This window comes from Salvelinus alpinus, chromosome 16 (genome assembly GCF_045679555.1).
Source record: "Salvelinus alpinus chromosome 16, SLU_Salpinus.1, whole genome shotgun sequence".
Classification (NCBI taxonomy): domain Eukaryota; kingdom Metazoa; phylum Chordata; class Actinopteri; order Salmoniformes; family Salmonidae; genus Salvelinus; species Salvelinus alpinus.
In genome coordinates this window covers 28,714,570-28,738,448 of record NC_092101.1, presented here as the reverse complement: position 1 = coordinate 28,738,448, position 23,879 = coordinate 28,714,570, and the positions used below count along the sequence as shown (strand labels likewise).

At 43.6% G+C, this 23,879-nt stretch overlaps 3 protein-coding genes across 8 annotated transcripts in view; 1 reads left to right on the top strand and 2 right to left on the bottom strand.

Moving 5' to 3' along the window:
• LOC139541295 (protein furry homolog-like) overlaps window positions 1–16,781 on the top strand; it is an 82,618-nt gene extending 65,837 nt beyond the window's left edge. For 4 of the 6 annotated variants that reach the window (XM_071345793.1, XM_071345792.1, XM_071345794.1 and 1 more), the window contains 8 exons: window positions 1,236–1,443; window positions 1,979–2,128; window positions 8,436–8,534; window positions 9,322–9,390; window positions 11,819–11,836; window positions 12,715–12,825; window positions 13,668–13,861; window positions 14,000–16,781. In XM_071345793.1, the coding sequence (XP_071201894.1) occupies window positions 1,236–1,443; window positions 1,979–2,128; window positions 8,436–8,534; window positions 9,322–9,390; window positions 11,819–11,836; window positions 12,715–12,825; window positions 13,668–13,861; window positions 14,000–14,228 (1,078 nt within the window). In that variant the 3' untranslated portion in view covers window positions 14,229–16,781. The remainder of the gene's footprint in view (window positions 1–1,235; window positions 1,444–1,978; window positions 2,129–8,435; window positions 8,535–9,321; window positions 9,391–11,818; window positions 11,837–12,714; window positions 12,826–13,667; window positions 13,862–13,999) is intronic. The other 2 variants (XM_071345795.1, XM_071345796.1) reach the window with 1 other exon arrangement.
• Window positions 16,683–18,933, bottom strand: LOC139541297 (zygote arrest protein 1-like). The gene is made up of 4 exons (XM_071345799.1): window positions 18,186–18,933; window positions 17,312–17,404; window positions 17,157–17,231; window positions 16,683–17,052 (listed from the first exon to the last, which is right to left on the bottom strand). The coding sequence occupies exons 1-4, from the start codon at window positions 18,927–18,929 to the stop codon at window positions 16,909–16,911; spliced, it is 1,056 nt and encodes a 351-aa protein (XP_071201900.1). The 5' UTR covers window positions 18,930–18,933; the 3' UTR covers window positions 16,683–16,908.
• A 108-nt stretch (window positions 18,934–19,041) lies between these two features.
• Window positions 19,042–22,429, bottom strand: LOC139541296 (sodium/bile acid cotransporter 4-like). The gene is made up of 3 exons (XM_071345798.1): window positions 21,753–22,429; window positions 21,012–21,222; window positions 19,042–20,253 (listed from the first exon to the last, which is right to left on the bottom strand). Exons 1-3 carry the CDS (start codon window positions 22,298–22,300, stop codon window positions 19,726–19,728), a joined length of 1,287 nt encoding a protein of 428 aa, XP_071201899.1. The 5' UTR covers window positions 22,301–22,429; the 3' UTR covers window positions 19,042–19,725.
• Between the last annotated feature and the right edge of the window lie 1,450 nt (window positions 22,430–23,879).

Genomic DNA, 23,879 nt, shown 5'->3' with positions numbered 1-23,879 from the left:
ATATTGACATACGGAATCTGTGGGGAGTGAGCCAGCAACTGGAGTAATGCTGGCATAAATATCTCAGGTGCCACCTACTGCTGATGTGCCCTTAAGCAAGGCACTTTACCCCCTAACCTGCTCCGGGGTATTGCTCTGTGGCTGACCCTGTGGTGCTCCCAACCTGTGTGTGTTGTGGATCTGGGTACTGTGACAGCAAATATTGTATGTATGTGCTAAAGACGCTGTGTTGGAGTCTCTGTGTGTGTCGGTCGGTGTTGGAGCTGCTGTAATGGGTGACCTCATCACTGGCTCTACTCCCATTTGGGCTGGGTGGGAGCTGAGGGCATCTCTCTGAAGGTGGTCCAGCTCAGGCTTCTCTTTGCCTTTTTATATACACACTCATCAAGGTGGGCAAACTGGTTAGAGGACACTCACAGTACAGCTACAAATCAACTCTATTCAACTAGAGATTTAGAAGCCATGCACACACTTCTTGCTTGTTCATTCAGTACACACACGTGCTTAAATTTAATGTTCCCTCTCTCCAAAACCCAGGCAGTATGATAGATCGCTAGAGGAAATGGCAGTGCTCCAAATGATCCTCCCCCGGAAAACAAAAGGGCTCTGCTGCGTGTGCGCGTGCATGATGTGCGTATGATGTGCGTGCTAGGCAGAAAGCTTAAATCAGTAGAAGGCTGTATGTTGAGCTTCCTTCGGTGCGGTTGGGGCCTTGCTCTGTGTTGCTGCGTATGTGTGTGTCAGATTCTGGGCTCAGAGCTCTGCTCTGTAGTCGTGTTTGGGATGGTACGGTAGTGCAGTGTTCTAGGCAGGCTGGCAGTGAGATGCAGTGTTACCGTGCTGCAGAGAGAGGGAGGGAGAGAGAGGTGCTAGTTAAGGTGAGGATGAGGACGAAGACTGTGTCCTCCACAGCGCTCGGCAGCGCAGGTATCAGATACTTCTACTCTGTCTGCTTCATCAGGCTGTTTGGTCCCACAGGCCTGTGAGTATCTGTGTTTGTGTGTGTTAAGATGGTAAAGCGCCATGTGTCTGATCTGGCTCTGCAGTAGATCTCTGCTGAAACAACACTGCAGCAAAAACATCTGCAGTGAGAGGATGAGAGCGATGTATAGAGAGAGTGATGTTTTGGTTGTAGTCAGAGCTAGGGTGTGTGTGTGTGCGCTTGTGCATTCAGAATGAGGTGAATCCTGTGTGTGTGTGTCAGTAGTACTGAAACTGATCCTGTGTGTTTTCAGTCAAGATGAGGGTGATCAGGATGGTTTCCCAGAGATCCAGGCCTCTCCTCCCCCCTCGCCCTTCCTCTCTGCCATCCTGGCAGCTTTCCAGCCTGTTGCCTATGAGGACGAGGAGGATGCCTGGCGTGTCCATGTCAACCAGATGTTGTCGGACACGGATGGGTCCTCTGCTGTGTACACCTTCCATGTGTTCTCCCGACTATTTAAGGTGAGAGAGGAGGAGGAGTGGGATATATTTAGTGTATGTTTTCTGTGTTTATTTATGTTTTGTACTGTATATACACTGAGTGTACATAACATTAAGAACATATTTTTTTGACGGTCTTACCAGGTGAAAGCTACGATCCTTTATTGATTTCACTTGTTAAATCCACTTCAATCAGTGTAGGTGAAGTGGAGGAGAAATGTTAAAGAAAGATTTTTAAGCCTTGAGACAATTGTCGACATGGATTGTGTATGTCTGCCATCCAGAAGGTGAATGGGCAAGACAAAAGATTGAAGTGCCTTTGAACGGGGTTTTTCAGGCTCAACAGTTTCCTGTGTGTATCAACAATGGTCCACCCAATGCATTGGAGTCAACATGGGCCAGCATCCCTGTGGAACGCTTTCGACACCTTGTAGAGTCCATACCCCGACGAATTGAGGGCAAATGGGGTGCAAGTCAATATTAGGAAGATGTTCTTAATGTTTTGTACACTCAGTGTATTTGCCGTGTGTGTGTTTGCTCTGTGGATTGTGTATAGAGCATGCAGAGGAAGTTTGGCGCCATCACCCACTCGTCAGTGCGTTTTCTGGGAGAGAGGCTGCAGCGAATGGGGAACCAGTTCCTCAGCTCCCTAGAGGTCATGACCTCACGCTCCCAGTGCCCCACGGTGCTGCTGGACGCTGAGACGGTGAGTCTTCCCTGCCAACCCAAAGATTACAACTTCCTTAATAATCTAAAGATTATATTGCATCATCTCTCTGGTTTCAAAAGGGAAGGATGACAAAGCTAATTGTAGCATGCTTGTTAAGATATTTTTAGCGATGGCAGTAGTTATATAATTAGTCGTGCTTGTTATGCATGCAATTTCATGTTATGCATATTGCATGATGGACAGTATAAGGGTATTTCTATAAACTAGAGTACCAGTGAGGATTTCCTGCGGTGGACAACCTATTAACAGCTGTTGAAATGTCATTGATAATATTCTGCCGGTTTTTCTGCCGTTTATCTACGTGTATAGTATACGTTAAATGTTTAACCCTTTCTCATGGTTCGTGTCTTGACAGATTTTCACAGCATTTCTATGTTACAGTGGGGTCCCAAATTATTGGATACCTTGATAAAGATGAGCAAAAAATACTGTATGAAATAAATAATATGAATACTGAGTTATATTGTATGCTCAACATTTTTTTTAAATATGATTTATACTTATACAATTGCTTAGTGAAAGATTTTGTTTAACAAGTAATAAATAAAAACATCTCAAAGTTGGCAGTAAATATTATTGGATCCCCTGTTTTCAGCACCTTCCCCTTGCGAGGATAACGGCACTAACCATGTTTCCATCCAGTTAATCTCTTTAAAAATATATATATATCACAACTAGGGTTGCACATTTTGGGGAATATTCAGAGGTGGAAACATTCTGTGGGAATTAACAGAAATATATGCAAATTAAATTAATACCATTTAAATGGAGATGTTTTTTGCATTGGATATATTTGCCATATCATATGGAGACTGAAGAATTAACCTTTTAACTTATCATAACTAGACATAATTGCAAATGATTAAATCCTTCCAATAGAAATAAAAAAAACTATTTAGTTATGAATTGAACTTTAATTAAATGAGTTGACTCTTCACATGGGATGATTTCACTGAACAACAAAAGAAAAGGAATATTGGGTGATCCCCAATGATCCATCGCATCTCCCCAAAAAAATGTCATCATCTGTAAAATGATAGTTGAGAAACTAAAGCTTTGGTTGTCTTCCTCTTAGGCTTCCATGTCTTCTCCCTGGACTTCCTCAATGTCCACCTCTTGAACATCAGACTCTGAGGCCTCATCTTCACTGTCATTTTCCAACCTTGTTGAGTGTGGCTCGTTGTGGCCACCAGTTTTTCAACCCTTGTATTGATCAGCCTGTTGCATGCTTTGGTGTGTGTATGTTCCCAAACAAGGACCAGTTGCGCTCTGAGGCGGCTTAGAGTATGATGGAGGCAACGGGGGAAAGAGGGGGAAAAAGCCTCAGATCCACAAAATCCCTTCCACCAGGGGGCTGACGAGATATGTTGGGACGACTGCCATATTGCATCTCCATCCCAAAGCCCTTGCATGGAAGTGTGTCGCCAGACTGCCAAGAACCTTTCCCTCATCCAGGCCAAGGTGGTGAGACCATAGGCCTTGTTGATCTCTGCACCAGACAGGATACTCTTGCCAGCATACTTTGGGTCCAGCATGTACGCTGCGGCATGTATGGGCTTCAGGCAGAAGTCTTCACGCTTTTTGATGCATTTCAGAACTGCAGTTTCCTCTGCTTGGAGTAACAGTGAAGTGGGCAGGGCAGTACGGATTTATTCTCTTACATCTGCAAGCAGATTCTGAACATCAGACAGGATGGCATTGTCTCCGTCAATCCATGCAATGGCTACTGCTAAAGGTTTCAGGCTGCTTACCACTCTCTCCCAAAATACATCATCCAGGAGGATCCTCTTGATGGGGCTGTCCATATTGGCAGACTGTGATATGGCCATTTCTTGGTGAGACTCCTTCCCCTCCAGGAGACTGTCAAACATGATGACAACACCACCCCAACGGGTGTTGCTGGGCAGCTTCAAAGTGGTGCTCTTATTCTTCTCACTTTGCTTGGTGAGGTAGATTGCTGCTATAACTTGTTGACTCTTCACATACCTAACCATTTCCTTGGCTTTCTTGTAGAGTGTATCCATTGTTTTCAGTGCCACAATGTCCTTGAGGAGCAGATTCAATGCATGAGCAGCACAGCCAAAATAGGTGTGATGTGAGGGTAGGACTCCTCCACTTTAGACCAAGCAGCCTTCATGTTTACAGCATTGTCTGTCACCAGTGCAAATAACTTCTGTTGTTCAGCTCATCTGCAATGTGGAGACCGACCGGTGTGTCTGTTGTCTCTTGTGTCTGTGCTCTTGTAGAATACTGGTTGAGGGGTGGAGATGTAGTTAATTATTCCTTGCCTACGAGCATTCGACCACCCATCAGAGATGATTGCCTTCTCTGATTTGCTTGACCTTCACTTGAACTCTGCATCCAGCAAATTAGTGTATAAAGCATGTCTGGTTGGAGGGGTGTATGCTGGGCGAAGAACATTCTGAAATCTCTTCCAATACGCATCGCCTGTGAGCATCAGAGGTGAACCACTTTCATACACAGCTTGAGCAAGACATTTATCAGCATTTCTGACTACATTCCTCCATTGAGTCAAAAAAAACTTCTGATTCCAGGACCATGAGCTGTTGCTATCGAGTTGTCTGATTCATAATTTTCACCTCGACTAGAAGTAAAGGGACTTTTGTCAGCAGTTGCTTGTTGTGAGCCCTGAGGGAAATGTACACAGCTGTTCCTTCTACATTAGCTACAGTGAAATGTCTCCATACATCATATAGTGCCCGTGGCATTTTACTGCAAAGGTTAGGAAATAAATGTGAAAGAAATATATATATATTAAATTGCATGTACAAATAAATAGTTAAGCAGTTAGATTAAACAACTCCTTTGTAAGATAAATGTCTGAAAATTAAACATGTACAGTTGAAGTTGGAAGTTCCTGACATTTAATCCTAGTAAAAATTCCCTGTCTTAGGTCAGTTAGGATCACCACTTTACTTTAAAAATGTGAAATGTCAGAATAATAGTAGAGAATGATTTATTTGAGCTTTTATTTCTTTCATCACATTCCCAGTGGGTCAGAAGTTTACATACACTCAATTACATTGTTTAACTTGGGTCAAACGTTTCGGGTAGCCTTCCACAAGCTTCCCACAATACGTTGGCTGAATTTTGGCCCATTCCTCCTGACAGAGCTGGTGTAAGTGAGTCAGGTTTGTAGGCCGCTTCGCATGCACATGCCTTTTCACTTCTGCCCACAAACTTTATATAGGATGAGGTCAGGGCTTTGTGATGGCCACTCCAATACCTTCACTTTGTTGTCCTTAAGCCATTTTGCCACAACTTTGGAAGTATGCTTGGGGTCATTGTCCATCTGGAAGACCCATTTTTGGAAGACCATCTGGAAGACCCAAGCTTTAACTTCCTGACTGATGTCTTGATGTTGCTTCAATATATCCACATCATTTTCCTACCTCATGATGCCATCTATTTTGTGATGTCCCTCCTGCAGCAAAGTACCTCCACAACATGATGCTGCTACCCCTGTGCTTCACGGTTGGGATGGTGTTCTTCGGCTTGCAAACCTCTCCCTTTTTCCTCCAAACATAACGATGGTCATTATGGCCAAACAGTTGTTATATTTTTGTTTCATCAGACCAGAGGACATTTCTCCAAAAAGTACGATCTTTGTCCCCGTTTGCAGTTGCAAACCGTAGTCTGGCTTTTTTATGGCGGTTTTGGAGCAGTGGCTTCTTCCTTGCTGAGTGGCCTTTCAGGTTATGTGGATATAGATACTTTTGTACCTGTTTCCTCCTGCATCTTCACAAGGTCCTTTGCTGTTGTTCACTTTTCGCACCAAAGTACGTTCATCTCTAGGAGACAGAACGCATCTCCATCCTGAGCGGTATGACAGCTGCGTGGTCTCATAGGGTTTATGCTTGCGAACTATTGTTTGTACAGATGAACGTGGTACCTTCAGGCGTTTCGGAAATTGCTCCCAAGGATGAACCAGACTTGTGGAGGTCTACAATTTTTTTCTGTGGTCTTGGCTGATTTCTTTTGATTTTCCCATGATGTCAAGCAAAGAGGCACTAAGTTTGAAGGTAGGCCTTGAAATACATTCACAGGTACACCTCCAATAGGCTAATTGACATAATTTGAGTCAATCAGAGCTTCTAAAGCCATGACATAATTTTCTGGAATTTCCCAAGCTGTTTAAAGGCACAGTCAACTTAATGTATGTAAACTTCTGACCCACTGGAATTGTAATACAGTGAATTATAAGTGAAATAATCTGTCTGTAAACAATTGTTGGAAAAATTACTTGTGTCATGCACAAAGTAGATGTCCTAACCGACTTGCCAAAACTATAGTTTGTGAACAAAAAATGTGTGGAGTGGTTGAAAAACTAGTTTTAATGACTCAAACCTAAGTGTATGTAAACTTCTGACTTCAAATGTATGGAAACAGGTGAAGTAACACTCCTCAGTTAGCAGGCTCAAGCAAGCTAAAACCCACATGTTAGCAAAAACTAACTAGCAGAAATTGTTAACAAGTTAGGAATGATTTAAACACACTTTGCTGTAGGCTACTATTCACTAGTTAACAAAAAAATAATGCATATCATATAAAATATATTCACCCCACCCAGTATTGTAATCAAAACTTACCAGAAAGCATGTAGTCCTTGGCTCAGACAGTGAAGTAGTGTGGGCTCAATAACATCTCATTAGTGTGCAAGATCTTGAGAATCAGCTGTACATGTGATGGAAGAATGCACTGTGCATGCAGAGGGTTGCAATTCCATTGAATTGGGGATAGTTTAACCAAAATATGCCACAAGACCTAGAATTGCCTTATGTGTATCCCACAAAAAAGGTTCACTGTTATAAGCTAACTTTTTAAAATAAATTTAAGCAAAATTCCCCAAATTCCAGGGCTTAACTTCCCATGGAAAAGTTCCGGGAAAATTCTGGAAATTTACCTGAAAGTTTCCGACCCTTTGCAACCCTAATCACAACACGATTGAAACATTAAGTTTCTGTAACATTTTATAAATGCCGACAGAATTTGTTCGTTCGACATTGTGATATTTTTTTGGGTCAAATGAATTATGTGAGAAATGGTGATGGAACAAATATTGATATAATAACCATCATATCGAAGTAAATTTGTCACGCTGTGTGGTGACATTTATGCTGTGTGGTCTTCCCACTACGACTCGGGAAACCATGTAGTTTATCAGGCTATAGTTGAAATAAGTTATAATGAACTTCACAGGGGTGGTGAAAGTGCCCGGTGATGAGCTTGATGCTCCTTTCTGATAAATATTAAGGGTCTTATTCTGATGACTTGATGATCAATGCTTGACTGCTGTTTACCGGCAGTTTTGTCACACACAAAAATTGTCAGAGTTGAAAATGGATGGAAACTCATTGAACTTTAGACTTTTATTCGGTACATCAAAACTTAAGCGAGTTTGGTGGAAACAACACTGGTGGGTAAATGTGCATATTTTCTTTAAGCACAATTTTTAATATTGGCATGCAAATCAGTCTGCAGTTGGATGGAAACCTAGCTATTGAGCCTTTTTCTTAAATGCTTTAAAAGATTGGAGAACACATTGGAAGGGATCTTGGACCATTCTTTCATGTAGAATCTTTCCAGATCCTTAAGATCCTTCTGCGCTTATGGACTGTATTTTTCCATTTAACCAGAGATTGAGAAGGCCATTGCTAAAAGTTGGTTTTGTGGTCAATTAAAGGTGCAAATACAGAAATCGCTCCATTTCCTGATTGCTAAAATTGTAATAGTTAGCCTAATTTCAGTTTGTGACAAAACAAGCAAGTATAGTGTAGAGAATCTTTGTACCACTGTGAAATATATTTTCAATAACCAAAAATATTGTATTTTCAGCTGATGTACAAAACCGAAAGTAAAAGACAAACGCATAGAATTAACACACATAGAACAGATCTTCCGCTTCTTACACTTGCTTTTAATGAGAATGACAGATCTTTATCTCACAATTCTATGTGAAGTTTAAAATGGATGGAAACACATTGAACTTTCAATTTTTATACAATACACTTAAGTGAAAAATTACATTATGTGTGCGTGCACTACATCACGGACTGATTTTTCTACGCAACAAATCAGTTTGGTGGAAACACCACTGGAGTGAAAATGCACATTTTCTTTATGCAGAATTTAGAATATTCGCATGAAAATGTGACGCCAATTGTATAGAAACCTAGCTACTGTTATAAAAAAGTTTGGTCCAACTTGGAAGTTAGGTACTATATTTATTGAATGTGTGTTGTCGGGTCTGTTTGTGTCGTAGTTGGTCTCATGTGGACTGCTGGAGACTCTGAAGTTTAGTGTGCTGGAGTTGCAGGAACACCTGGACACCTACAATGGCAAGAGGGAGGCGGCCGAGGAGGTGAGCTCCATCTCATCCTCATTTACAGCTATACAGTACATACTCTCATCCCTAGCTACAGTACACTCTTACCAACTGTTTCCTGAACCCCTAGAGCACACAATCCCACATCCTTATTCCATCCAATTATGGCTAATGATCATACCACATATCTGTACTCAGACCATCCCTGCACCAGACCACTGGTTGTACTTCAATGGCCTCTCATTCCTTGCGAGGAAGGCTCAATGAGGCTCTAGATTACACATCATTTCCCCTCCAGATCAGGGAGGAAGAGGCTGAGAGAACACAACAGTGACAATCAACTGAGTCATAAGGAGGTAAATGGGTTGGGTGTCTCATCGTTAGGTCAGCCATTGTATCACAGGGAGAAGGAGTGGATTTAGCGTCCACATTGCTAGCGACATCCCCTGCTGACGGGCTAAAAATATCCCCTGGCGCTCCTAAATCAGTTAGAGGGACGGAGGGGAGGAAGGAGAGATGGGGGAGGAAGGGGTAAAGAGGACAGATGTGATTGCGCGAGAGAGAGAGAGAGAGGGATGCAGAGAGGGCTTGGGGATGCTGGGGTGCTAATTGAATGAGACTGGTGCGGTCCCTTGAGGATTGGTCTCCGCCCGCTGCACTAGAACAGACCCTCTTTAATTCGCTAAGTACAGCGCTCTTATTAAATCTACCCCCACCCAACCCCTACACACACACAGTTCAAAGAAAAGTAGACTTGCATAGACTGGTATCAATCTCATGACGTATTCACGCACTCCCTTCCTCCCTTATCTGATGCCCACAGTGGCTGGAGAACTGCAGGAAGACGTTTGGCGACAAAGATGGCAACCAACGACCCAACACTCAGGCACAGGTATGACTAACCCACACACATCTGAACACAGCATTGCTACATGTGTAGAAAAATGTGACTACAAAGTCTGTTTTGTTTTCATGTGTGTCTTTTCTAATGCAACCAAACACTCGATAAGCATGGGAACGTACCTATTGAAACATTTTATTTGAGAAAATAGATTTATATCCCCTCATCCTCAACCAAATGTTTTAATTTCCTACAAGCTCATTGACATAATTAGAGCCTCAAAGGAGACAGTCTCTTACACATCCTTTGGCCACTGAACCCTGGTCTGTCCACTGGTCCTAAAGCCAGTATTACTTCAGCTCATCATAGTAGATGTACATTTTGTTACGTTACAGCCTTATTCTAAAATGTATTTAAAAAAAATTCCCTCATCAATCTACACACAATACCCCTAAGTGATTAAGCTAAAACAGGTTTTTAGAAATGTTTGTAAAAAAATAAAAAAAATAAAACTGAAATACCTTATTTACATAAGTATTCAGACTCTTTGCTATGAGACTTAACTCCGGTGCATCCTGTTTCCATTGATCATCCTTGAGATGTTTCTACAACTTGATGGGAGTCCACTTGTGGTAAATTCAATTGATTAGACATGATTTGAAAGGCACACACTTGTCTATAGAAGGTCCTACAGTTGACAGTGCATGTCAGAGCAAAAACCAAGCCAGGAGGTCGAAGGAATTGTCCGTAGAGCTCCGAGACAGGATTGTGTCGAGGCACAGATCTGGGGAAGGGTACCAAAACATTTCTGCAGCATTGAAGGTCCCCAGGAACACAGTGGCCTCCATCATTCTTAAATGGAAGTAGTTTAGAACCACCAAGACTCTTCCTAGAGCTGGTAGCCCAGCCAAACTGAGTAATCGGGGGAGAAGGGCCTTGGTCAGGGAGGTGACCAAGAACGTGATGGTCACTCTGACAGAGCTCCAGAGTTCTTCTGTGGAGATGGGAGAGCCTTCCAGAAGGACAACCATCTTTGCAGCACTCCACCAATCAGGCCTTTATGGTAGTGGCCAGACAGAAGCCACTCAGTAAAAGGCACATGACAGCTCGCTTGGAGTTTGCCAAAAGGCACCTAAAGGACTCTCAGACCATGAGAAACAAGATTCTTTGGCCTGATTAAACCAAGATTGAAATCTTTGGCCTGAATGCCAAGCGTCACGTCTGGAGGAAACCTGGCACCATACCTATGGTGAAGCATGGTGGTGGCAGCATCATGCTGTGGGGATGTTTTTCAGTGACAGGGACTGGGAGACTAGTCAGGATTGAGGGAAAGATGAACGGAGAAAAGTACAGAGAGATCCTTGATGAAAACCTGCTCCAGAGCGCTCAGGACCTCAGACTGGGGCAAAGGTTCACCTTTGAACAGGACAACGACCCTAAGCACACAGCGAAGATGACACAGGAGTGGCTTCGGGACAAGTCTCTGAATGTCCTTGAGTGGCCCAGCCAGAGCCCGAACTTGAACCCGATCAAACATCTCTGAAGAGACCTGAAAATAGCTGTGCAGCAACGCTCCCCATCCAACCTGACAGAGCTTGAGAGGATCTGCAGAGAAGAATGGGAGAAAATCCCCAAATACAGGTGTGCCAAGCTTGTAGCGTCATACCCAAGAAGACTCTAGGCTATAATTGCTGCAAGAAAGTACTGCGTAAAGGATTTGAATACTTATGGAAATGTCATATTTATTTGCTTATTTGTCTTCGTTTTTGCTTTGTCATTATGGGTTATTGTTTGTAGATTGATGAGGGGGGGGGAAACAATTTAATCAATTTTAGAATAAGGCTGTAATGTAACAAATTGTGAAAAAGTCAAGGGGTCTGAATACTTTCCGAATGCACTGTAGCTGATCTGAGGTCAGCCAGGTGCCTCAACTGAGTGGTCTCCCCCTGTCCCCTGATATTGTTTAGTATTCTGACCACACTGCTGGAGGTTATAGATTTCTGCTTGCTCCCCTCCCTCTCCCCCTTTCTTTCAGGTCAGAGGACATACTTGGCTGTGAAAGAGGAGCTATTCCAGACTAAAGCTCTGTTGTACTGTGACAAGCAGAGGAGCACATACTCATTCACCGTTCTCTTCTACATCACCCCCTCCCACTTCTCCCCATTCTCTTCTCTTCAGATTCTCTGTCCCCCTTCTCTCGCTTTGTCTACATCCTTTGTTTTCTGTCTCTGTATTTCTACACTGCTTTGACTTGAACACACTGACCAGCTGATGTGAGCTGTGTTCTCTAAGAACCATTGTTGGGACTGAGCCCCCCTGACCTGAGAACAGGTGTTAGGATAGAGTGGTTGTTACCCATCCACTCCTCTCCTGTCAGGTCACTGTATCAGAGTTGCGATGTGAATGCTCACTAATTCTTGGTCTTTCTCTCTTCCTGTTTTGTTTGTTGTTTTTGTGACCTGCTCACCCTCTTGCTTAGCAAATGGAAAAACTAGCAGTAAGTGGTTCTCTAAGTATTCTAGACTCTAATATAATCATGATGTCCGGACAACACGCTTCTCATCTCATCCCTCTCCATATGTACCTGCTGCCGTCGTCAACCAACAACGGCCTGGGCCCTCCCACTCTGACTCCACCCCTCTCTCATATAACTCAGCTACAGTCCCCATCTACCCAATACATACTGTTTATCATCGTTAATTATGCGTTATCTTTTGGCTTCGCCTTTGACTGAATCATCTTATCAACTTCTTAACCCCTCCCTCTTCGCTTCTGATTTGACAGCAGATGTAAAATCTCTCAAAATAATTGTAGTAGTTGTCTACCTGATTTGAGAGGGGATGTTGCTCTGGGTTATGGGGAGGAGAGGACAGAGAGAGAGAGCTGTGAAGCCATGTTTAGTCTACCTTCATTTTGCATGCTTTATTGCTCCATTCCCATATCTGTTCAAATTCCCATTTTTCCATCATATTTTCCTGGATTAGGAACAATGTTTGATAATTCCACATATTTGGTCAGTATATCTCTGTGCTTGGACATACTGTACCTTAACCATAGGGGGCCAGACAGACAGGTGGTGATGGTCGGTATATAACCCAGTCCTCCATGGCTAATGATGACAGCCTGTGGTTGGTTAATAGCTGATTTAATAATGCTAGCTAGACCCTCACCTATGGCTCCGGGCCTCGTCCGGTCTCTGTAGGGACCATTGCTCCACTCCACACTGGGCCTCTTTAACCCTTTCATCTCCTCCCACTCTTGATAACCCAGGATATCCATCCATCTGATCATTATGACTGCTCTGCCCAGAGGCCTGTGTGGCTGTAGTGTGTAGGTGTGTGAGAGGTGTGTTGACCGTCTCTGGTCTCTCTGTAGGAGCTGGAGCTGTGTCGCAGGCTCTATAAGCTGCACTTCCAGCTGCTGCTGCTCTTCCAGGCTTACTGTAAGCTCATCAGTCGTGTGGACACCATTAAGAGAGAAGCAGAGGTGAGGCTGGGGGGGTTTACACCCAAACATTTTACTCGACAGGGTATGGGTAGTGGAACATTAAAGGTGGGTGGTTTTAGAAGAAGCTCTGGTAATAGGAATCAGTTTAGGTCATTTATTTAGATGACAAGCCTAAAATAAACATTTAAGTCACCCACTCAAGCATGCTTGGAGCCTTTCAGGTCATACCCATCATGCCGTGTGTGTGAGGTCAACACAGGGATGGAGATGGTGGGTTGTTATTTTACTTTCCCTTCCCCGAAGAGCTCTTTAATTGGGCTTCAGGTTGGTTCAGGAAAGCATGAGAGACACGGAGGCCTCCTGCATTTCTCCCATCTTCCCTGACAGGGAAACCAACAGTGACAATGCACACGCTAAATTAAACAAATTTCTTGTACATATCACACACATGCGTTTTGGAATTTAAGATACTGTAATAGCAATAGTCGTCCTGTAAAGTCGTGAGCTGTTATTGTAAATGATTACGTACAAATGTGCACTTAAGATTGAATGTTAACATTCTAAAAGATGCCTCTGTATATGCTCTTTTTCTATCTCTCACACACAATTTTGCAGACCAGACAGATGAGCACTGACACAGTGCATGGATGTTCTGCTGAGGGGTAGCCTTGCTGTCTAGCCCTGCTGTCTTATGGCTTTAATCTCATTAAATCCCTGAATGAGATTTGACTCTTTTCTCACATGCAGAGAGAGGGTCAGCTATTCCAGTTAATCACACGTCAATACTAACTGCATTGCTGCATAGACTTTGACGTGCACAAACACACGTGAGATTATCTCTGCGGTTATCTGAACTTTGGGTGTGTGTGTGTGTCTCCAAGGTGACCAACATGTCAGAGGAGCTGGCCATCCTGGAGAGCTGTTTGAAGCAGGCGGAGTCTGGGGTTGATGGACAGGAGGATGTGGGTGTGTCTGATGCCTCCCAGACCAGCACTGAGACGGCCATCCAATCACTGATCGAGACCCTGAGGGCCAGAGACTTCGGCTCCGCCCTCACACAGGTCAAAACCTTCAGGTAAAGAAACAACATATCTTGTATCCCACAGCTATTCCTCAATGTATAGACTACACAGGCTTGTCATGTGTCTAGTCTACAGTCCTGTATCTACTCTTAAACCTCAGTGCTGATGCCCTTCTCCTCCCTCTCCACTAGGTCTCTGTGGCCTAATGACATCTTTGGGAATGAGTCAGACGACGCAGTCCAGACTCTACTGCACATCTACTTCCGTCAGCAGACGCTGGGCCAGACGGGCTGCCTGGCCGTGGTGGGACCCAGCAGGGACCTGTCCCAGGCCAACGGGCGCCTCATGGAGCTCAACCTGCAGATCAGAGAGGCTCTGAGCCAGGCCCCCCAGACCACTGTGGTCAGCACTGGACTGTAAGGCACAAAGCCTGGACTTGACTGGACTAGAGCAACCCCCCCGTACCACTCACAGTTCCCATCTGCTCTGGAGGCTGGGAAGGTGTGTCGGGAGGACAGAACAGACTCCACCTATAAGGGCTAAAGGATGTGTGGGAATAACTGACTCATATTAATATATATCAAATACTTAAAGTTAATATCTGTTTTCCCAGAATAAGACAACTTGCAAAATTCAGCTGCAATAAGTCGTGGTATTATGTGACTGGTGACGACTGGCCCGGGAGTGAGGTAAGGGGGATGAGGATGCTAAACTGGAAGCGTTTTGGTGGAAATTACCTGATGGGCCTCCCATATTGGCCAGTGGCCGCCTCAGGCCCTTTCAGGAGACTGGATGGGCCTGGGGTTCAGTCAGGGAGAAGATGTGGTGTTGTGTTCTCGTAGCAGTAGAGTTGGAGCATGAGACTTAGTCAGTCCGGAAGGAAACTGGATGGATGTGTGTGAGGACAGGCCGTTCCTGTCAGGATTCAGAAACAAACACACAAAGTGTTCAAAAGCATGCTTGAAAGAGAAAAGCACTGCAAGAATGTCTTTTTGACAAATGTACTATTTTTTATTAGAGCTAACATCCTAGGTTGTAAATGTAAGGATATTTAACATGTAATTGTAACCCTAGGGGAGCTGTTCCCCACAGGGACTGTAAAAAGATACATGTATCTGTTTATTGACCTGCATTGGAGACGAGCATCAGCTTCAACAGGTCTTCTAATGAAACTCACTCTGTAACCAAATAAGTAGCTGCCTATAGAGACTTTAGGCTGTGTGGTATATATTGGATATTCTTGTATACACTCGTGCGCACACATGCATATAATTGCACAGAAGTGGAGACTGGCTACAACTCATTATGGAAACATTAACTTATTTTACTCTGTATATATTTTAGAAAATGTATAGTGTAAAACCAGTATATTTTTTTCTTGTACTTCTGTGAAATGCACTGTTAATCTGAATTAGATGTATGAAGAGAGAACCCAGAGCAACTAATGACCCGTGCCGCTATTATAATCCTGTCACACAAACTTTAAACATTTCCCAGACTGGCCTGCCTGGTGGGAGTCACGGTTCATGTGCTTAGGGGTCAGAGGAACTGGTTAAAGGCGCTAGCTAGTGTAGATTCTGCTTCCTGTTGGCCCAGCCATATGCATTCCTTCTCCACTGTGATCTCCATGTTGGCCCTGTACCCCAGCACAGGTCACGCTAAAAAGCCTTATGAGGGGAAATTGAGGCCCGTGTTTGTCCATATTAGCAGATCCCAGCAGTGCACAGCTGCACTGGTGGTGTGCCATGGCCCTGTGCTCTGAGGGGAAACTGCTGCCATTAAAGCTGTGCTTTTGCTTCTGAAAAGGCACTGCCTGCCGAATTGCAGGACATGAACTAGATGTCTGAAAGCGTTGCAGGAAACTTGTCATGGCACATTGTAAACAATCGCTGTACTCATTCCTCACAGAGAGAACTTGTCTATTGCATTTGAATGGATATATTTACCTGAAATAGTTGTAGAGGTACATTACTGGATAAGTTTTTCCTTTTTTTTGTCATCTCACATACCAGCATTCTCTCTGGATAAATAAAAACCTGATCATATGAATCTGTTAAGGTTAACACCTTATTGGCAGCAAAGTTAAGCTTGAACCATGCTGCAGAGCTCTGAGCTCCAGTAACCTCACTCCTCCGCAATGGGTTTATAATGGCTGGGAAGTCAGGCATAAAGAGCCTATACGCCTCTGACGTCACGTCTAGTTAGCTACCCTGGAGGCACGGCTTGTCAGTTCTCTACGACCAAAGACCATGCTTTAGTTCCAATTCAAGAGACCATTGCCTGAATTTACAACTCAGTTAATGGCAGACGTTCTACAAGCGTGCACCACTGACAGTCACATTCTGATTAACATCTGTAGCCATGAAATGCTTTAAAAGGCTGATGATGGCTCAACACAGACACCCTGGACCCACACTGCCATCTCCCACCTGGACCAGAGGAACACCTATGTTCAGGACCCTGGGACTGAATCTCCTGACAGGCCCTCCCAGGTGGTGAGGTTAGGAAATACATCCGCCATGCTGACCCTCATGACGGTGGTAGGACAAACTCCCTCAACATCAAAGGAGCTGATCGTGGACTATAGGAAAGTGTCAAGTTCACGGTCCACGTCTTCAGGAGGCTGAACATTTTGGGCATGGGCCCTCAAGTCTACAGCTTTACCATTGAGCAGCTTAGTATGGCAACTGACCGCAAGGTGCACCTCCACCCATTATTTTAAAATGAGCAGGTGTGCTTCTTACTCAATTCCCCTGCACACCGATAGCAAAGTTACTGTTTCTTTCCTTTGCTGGGACGGTATGAGTATGTAGTCAATATTTCAAATCAGTTATCCTAGACACTGGGTGAGGGAGAAGGCCAGAGAATGTAGACTGCTGGGTATTGCCATTTTATTTAACATCAAGTAGTGTTTTCCTGCAATCTCTTTCATAATGCAAATAAAGGCAACAGAAAATAAAAATCTCAAAAGTATTTGTCCACATCCCAGAGCCTCATTAAATGTGCATGAGAGCTTCTCTGTGCCGAAGGACTTCCTGCAGGACTTAACATTGGCTGTGATGTGGGTGGGGGAGGGTGAAGGTTAATGTGCAGGTTCCTGCTAGATGATGTATTTGAAACTGAAGGTGAGGTCACAGGAGAGCCTCTTGCCCTTGCACCTGCCACACAGATCCTGTCTGTGGGGGCGTTTGGGGTCAACGTGGCGCAGGGTCACTTGGCACATGCAGCGTGCCTTGTTGCAAGTCTGTGGACACAGAGTGGACATAGATAAGTGGAGGACCCAAGTCTATAGTGTCATGGTTTGTATGTCAGTTTAACAATGTATAGTACAGAAGCCTAGATTCTTACCTGACAGGTTATGTCCTCAACACGGTAGGGGTTGAAGGACTTCTGGCATGTTCTACAGAACTGCTTGAAGTAGACCTGAAAAAGACAAGACTTGATTAGAGGCACTACCAGATGAATAACATAGTACAGGGAGTGAATAGACCAGCATACTATACCTTGCTCGTTCCATGGACACACCAAACATATGCACTCTCCCAACGCAGGTTACAGTCTCTGCAGTGATAGTACCCATACTTCTGCTCCAAAAACTGGGGATGGCATAGAGTACCACAGTAGGTGTCATAATACCTATAAAACCTAGCGGTCAAACAGGGAAATGGATCCAATCGTTTTTCCCATAGGGGATTTTAGAAACGCTTAAAGGGCCGTGTAGACTTATCCTGGCATGACGTTTTGATAGGTGTAAATCTCTAGGACAATGTGACTTAATATATTCACCCCCAAAATGAAACGCCAATTAGCTGCTAATGTGGCTAGCAAAGAATTACAAATGCCATGATCTGGACAAGACCACTGAATTGAGGGAGAGGTAAGAATATCTGGCTTATCTAATGGTTGCTAAATGTAGTAATGAATAAATTGGCTAAATTGCTTTAGAAATGTACAATTCTGAACTTGTGCAAGTTTTAAATTGACACTATACCTGTTAGCAAAGGTGTCAGTCAGCTAGAAATGACATGCAGGAGTTTGCAGGGATTTGTAGTTGTGCATGACCTCAACTTTGACGTAATTAGCTTTTTCGAATTAGAAAAGAGCGACTATTGATAAATCACCTTGCCAAGAGAGATTTACATGGTTATCTAAACGTCACGCCACGGTATGCTTACGTGGAACAGCATATATCTAAAATCCCCTATGGGAAAGATGAATGGTGGAAAAAGTCCAGTTTCCATATTGTTCCATCTGAACGTTGACAACGACGTTCTACACACCTTCCACCTTTAAAATGACTCATGTCAATCTAAAAAAAAGTGGGTGGGTCTATGTTTCAGCCAGGTTGATAATTCTAAATGAGAGTATGGAGCTAACCTGAAATCTCACGCGGGCCTTGACTTTCGAACCATCCTGATTGGCTTTGACGCCCTCGGTCATAACTGATTGGTCAGTATTACTAGTTTTTGTATGTGGCCAAGTATTTTCGTCTTTTGCCTTTTCTGTTTTGTCCTCAGATTTCTCACCTTCATCCATTTTCCTAATCTTAACGGTTTCAGGTGGGTCACCGGTCTGTGCTCGTCTCGACTCAACTTTGTCATATTCTAGAAAAGATGCAAGTCTCCTAGACGCGATAGGGGAGTAGACTGCCAGAGTGCGAGGGTAACGCACCCCTCCCACAGAGCTCCCTGGACTACCGGGTGTTTGGGTTTCCTCTTGTCTTCTCTTGCGCAAAGTGTCTCGCTTTCTGTCTATGAGGGTCCGTGGGCCGAGGGAACACTGCACAGAAACATCCTTCTTCGGATTGACCTGCACCGCGACGTCTTTGGTGTTTGCTTTCCGTAGCCTCGGTGTAAGATTGGGGTTTATTTGGGATAAGAGGTATTTAAGTTGCGCACGATGGTGGTTATCAATGTACGCCTCTGTGTCGGCATAGTTGGCCAAATAATTTTTGTTTCTCCAGCCCGCACCTTTTGGTTTTGGATACCTGCCAGAGTAAGGGTTGTAAGATAAATATAAATAGTTGTCGATTGACTCATCTAAATATGTAGCCATGTTTGCTAAGCCAACTCGGGTTGTTTGGTTGACAAATTTAAATAGGTTGACGACACACGATTTCATTAATTGTAATCAGGTGTGCCAGTCCTCCTAATTGGCCTCAAAAACCAATCACTCTGAAGCCGCAAATAACATGAAACGTCACAAGATGACAGAATGCAGAAGTGTCAGTAGATTTTTTTGTTCTTATCTATTTTAATATACATTGATAAACATATACACAGTTGTACATTTTACAGACAGTTTGTCATCGTACATATGGTGATATGGAGTAGTTATATTAGGCTCTGTTGAAGGATTGTACTGCATGATTTGTCTCTTCTTGAACCCGAAACCATAGGCACCAAAAGAACCAAAAACAAGTGGACTTGAACACTTGCTTTGAATGCAAAATAATAATTGACAATGTTTAGTCATGTAGATCAGATGATCATGTTAGACTTTACAAGCAAGTGAGATGATGACACCTTTGTGAAACAACGCTGTACTGCATCTGTGATGTGAGAGTGGATGAATTTAGAGATTATTTTTGATGATTTCCATTTTCACAGCCATTTTCTTTCATACACAATATGTTGAAGTAAGTTCAAATATACTAGCATTTTTTACTTCAATGAACCTTTTCATATTTTTTCATGGTCATATGGCTTATGGTTGCTTCAATTATATTTTGTAACTTTCACTCCCTCCATAATCTTGAGTGTTCTTTTCTGAGACGTACACACACACAGGGTAGCTGCCCTGCAGTCAAAGATTGCTGACATGACAATGATTTTTAATAGAGATGTCATAAGCAGACCTGAATGTCATTATGTTTGCACGACATCACCCACGGTGGGCTATCATTGTATCATGCACACTAAACAGGAGTCGCATCCGGACAAGGCTCTAACATGATGAGATTTGGGTCACTTGTGGTCACTGCCCCGTAAGAAGTGTCAAAGCCCATATCTTCATCTTCAAACCTATTATATCCAATATCCCCATTGTCCCCCAGTGGGTTTGTGTCTGGTTTGTGTAGAACCTCTTTCCTGTACATCCGGTAGGCCAGGATGAAGATGCCAGCCTCGGCTGCCTGGAAGAGGGCGTAGAGCAGAGGGAACATATACATGCCCCCCATCAGCTGTGGTGGGAAGGCCATCTTCAGGATGGCTGTGCAGAGCTGCACGTTCTGGCACCCGGTCTCTAGTGACACGGTCCTGCGGATGTTGGGCGGGAGATCGAAGAGGGTGGCCAGGCCGTAGCCTGCAGCGTAGCCACAGGCAGGCATCAGGACAGCCACCATGTAGACAGATGGAGGGATGGTGGCCAGCAGCTCTGGCCCCAACATGGCCCCCGTCATGATGAACAGCATCACCAGGGTCACCAGCAAAGACCACAGAGACACCTGGAAGAACATACCCCACGGGGTCAACACAGGTTTTATGACAGGCCTTCTCTATATCCAGATTGTTTTAGGAAGGTGGGAAGGAACAATGGACTCATTTTCAGGATATTCAAACAGAACCAATATTATAAAGGACCAAGGGACCACAAGTAAGCATGGTCCACTTAAATCTATCTGATTTCATGTATCCCTTCCCCTCTGTGGATTTCTCATCCAGTTCTATGATTCTGTCACACATCTCATGCCTCTCCCTCTCCTGGCTGAGCTGCCTTTAGATATGTTAATCTGAAGGGGAAGGGCTCTCCCTGACAGTACAGTGCATCTCTGCCTCTGATGTTACCGTTGTCTCAACAGAAAGCTAGACATAAAAAAATTGCACAATTTGCAAAATGTCACACTAGTGATGACACACAGTCAAAAGGTCCACAACTGACTATTATTAAAAATATATATTTTACTAGCAAAACTACCCCGTTTAATAAAAAATATATATACTATTTGTATCTTGTATTTAATTCTTAAGGTGAGAATTAGAATCAGTAATGCAATTCTAAATTGCCCTTTCCCTTTTTAGAGTTTAGTTTTGAAATATGACGTAACACTAAATTCATCAATAATTTCTATTAGGCAGGCCCTGCTATATAAAAAGTACTAAAGGAATGTAAAAAAAATAAAATTCAATACCACTTTGACCCAGTCAACCTGTATCCAAACCTTCTTCTATACCCCACCGTTATTTGAGACGGCCCCATAGTAACCTTTAAAACGATGTCGGCCGCCCGGTTGTAGCGGTATCGGAGCACGACCCCCAGGCCGATGGGTATGAGGGTGCTACAGAGGGTGAGGATGATCGCGCCGAACGGCATCAGGTTGACCACGGGGGTGTTGATCCAGGCGCGGCTGTATATCCACAGACACAGCGGCATTAGCACCAGTGCTAGGACCGTGGAGGAGATGGTCATGATAATGCTGGAGAGAGGAAGGTGAAAGACAACATCACATTAACTTCACTTGAGTCCCCAAACGTAAAAGCAGAGTAACCAGTAGCATACACGAATAGTATTTTAGAATGGTTGACGTTTAACGAATAGGCTAGTATAGGCCTACGTGGTGGATCCTTATTTCCCCAAGCAATGGCACCATTTTCTGTATAATATATAGCGATGTGTTTAAATCAATTCAAGATGTGCTGCTAAAACAATTTGGACCATAAGTCCCATCAGTATGCTGGAGATTCTGGAGATATGACCGTGCGTAAAATTCCATTCTAATTCTCTTGCGTAAAATTCAACCAAAAGGCCTATGCAGAAGATCCAAGTAATAGCGTACTTAATGTGCCTAAACTTCGAGTTATAGGTATCTTGAATAAATCATTATAGATATAGTTTTCCATCTAAAAGTGGGCTATAAATTGTGATCGTTTTAGTTTAATTGCATTTTATAGTCCACATCAAAGGTGTGATAAATTAGTTTTGTTAGGTTGTGATTTCTTGAGTTACCTCAGATTCATCTCCCCGTTCACTAATAAGGACATGATGTTGGATAGGTTTCCTCCTGGACAGCAGCCACACAGTAGCACGGCCATAGCCGCCACGTCGTCGAGCGAGAATGCCAAAGCTAGCAGGAAGGCGACCAGGGGCATGATGACGAACTGACACACCAGCGCCAGCAGCACCCCGATGGGTCTGCGGATATGCTCCCCAAGCTGGCTAACGTCTACCGTACACCCTAGCCCCAGCATGGTGAAGCACAGGACAATCCCCACAAACACATTGATTCCGTGACTTAGCGGGGAATCCCAAAAGGCAACCACCAGGTGAGCGGGTTCCGTCGGCGGCAGCTTAGCCCGAAGCCCAGCAGCAAAGGCAGTACTGAGGGTGCTGGCTTTCAGAGATACCGGGTTGTTCCTTACGCGTAATCCTGCCATGGCGAGTTCCTCCGAGAAGCTTTCTGAGAGTCGGGAGAGGGTGTCATTCATGGTGAAGTTGAGGAATTCTGTTTGGCCAGCAGTTGGAACAACCGTGACCACCACGCTTGAGTTCTCCATCGCGTTAACAGTGGACAGAAGCTTTTCACAGTCGGTGTCCCACTGAAGGTGCCAGTGCGTAAACTGTGGTCCCCTAGCGGTGCATTGTCATCGCGCGCTGTCACCAATGACAGAGGATTGAACTCGAGGCTCAAGTGGTTAGAGAATGCGTTGGCATCAGGGCATTGCGTTGTGTTTTAAACACAGACCCATCTAGTGACGGTCAGGGGCCACGGATTGGCTCCCATCAGCTGACAGGGGGGAGTCTGCTCATCGTCTGTGGGGAATTCATATCAGGGTTGATGGGCTCGATCACTCGTGCAGGCTTTTATCATGAACTCGTGCAACGGAGAAACCACATCTATTTATATTATAGGCAACTGTAGCCTGCACATGCTAATCATATTACTAAATATTTTCTTTAAAATATTTTAAGAAACAATTATTTTATCCGGTTGAAAGTCCTCATTTGGGTAATTTTAAGTTCAACAATAAATCCATAATTTGAATTTTTTATTTTATTTAACCTTTATTTAACCAGGAAGGGCTCATTGAGATTTAAAATCTCTTTTTCAAGAGCGTCCTGGCCAAGATAGGCAGCACCAAGTCATTACAAAAATTACAGACAGACAACATGAAAAACTACAAGTAATCTAGTAAAAACCATTGAATTCACAAGAGTATAACAAAATCAAAAACAGCAAATTAAAAACATTGACAGGTCAGGGAATCAGTCTCAAGATCATTCATCAGTGATTTAAAAACACCAATCAGGACAAGTTCTTCCAGTTTAAAAGTATTTTGTAAGGCGTTCCAAGACGATGGCGCAGAGTACATAAAAGCCCTTTTACCAAATTCAGTTCGGACATTTGGAACAGTTAGCAGGATAAAGTCCAGCGAACGAAGAGAGTACCCACCACATTTCTGAACAATAAAAATGCCCAAATAAAAAGGTAGTAAACCCAAAATGGCTTTGTAAATAAAAGTATACCAGTGACTGAGCCTACGAGTGACTAGAGAAGGCCAGCCAACCCTGGTATACAAAGTGCAGTGGTGCGTAAGGGTTTTGCAGTTTAAAATAAATCTCAAAGTGCCATGGTAAAGAGTGTCAATTGATCTCAAACACTGAGCGGAAGCATTCATATATAAAATATCTCATAGTCTAGTAAAGGCATAAATGTAGCTGATACTAGCCTCCTTCTGGCTTCAAAAGAAAAACAGGCCTTATTCCTAAAATAAAAACCCAATTTCCGCTTCAATTTTTTTGTAAGTTGTTGAATATGCAATTTAAAAGAGAGGCCGTCATCAATTAGAATTCCAAGATATTTATATGAGGTTACAACCTCAATCTCCTTGCCCTGACAGGTAGTAATAGGTGAAAGGTTCAGAGGTCTATTTCTTGCATTAGAAAACACCATTAGTTTAGTTTTGTCAGTATTGAGGAGAAGCTTCAATTGACACAAGGTATGTTGAACAGTATAAAAAGCAGTTAAATAAGTGAGACTTGTAGTTTGCTGTGACAAGCGCATAGCAGAGTAACTGTTAAAATATTGAGGTTGAGTAGGACAACATAAAGGGAAACTGTGACGCTCTTTATATT

Excerpts from the sequence above, each read along its gene's own strand:
- LOC139541297 (XM_071345799.1), bottom strand. The coding sequence starts at position 18,929 with ATGAAATCGTGTGTCGTCAACCTATTTAAATTTGTCAACCAAACAACC. Across the intron at positions 17,405-18,185 it reads AGGCCCGCGTGAGATTTCAG|TTTTTGGAGCAGAAGTATGG; the intron begins GTTAGCTCCATA and ends TGCCATCCCCAG. Across the intron at positions 17,053-17,156 it reads TTGAGGACATAACCTGTCAG|ACTTGCAACAAGGCACGCTG; the intron begins GTAAGAATCTAG and ends CTGTGTCCACAG.
- LOC139541296 (XM_071345798.1), bottom strand. The coding sequence starts at position 22,300 with ATGGAGAACTCAAGCGTGGTGGTCACGGTTGTTCCAACTGCTGGCCAA. Across the intron at positions 21,223-21,752 it reads AACGGGGAGATGAATCTGAG|CATTATCATGACCATCTCCT; the intron begins GTAACTCAAGAA and ends TCCTCTCTCCAG. Across the intron at positions 20,254-21,011 it reads CGGCCGACATCGTTTTAAAG|GTGTCTCTGTGGTCTTTGCT; the intron begins GTTACTATGGGG and ends ATGTTCTTCCAG.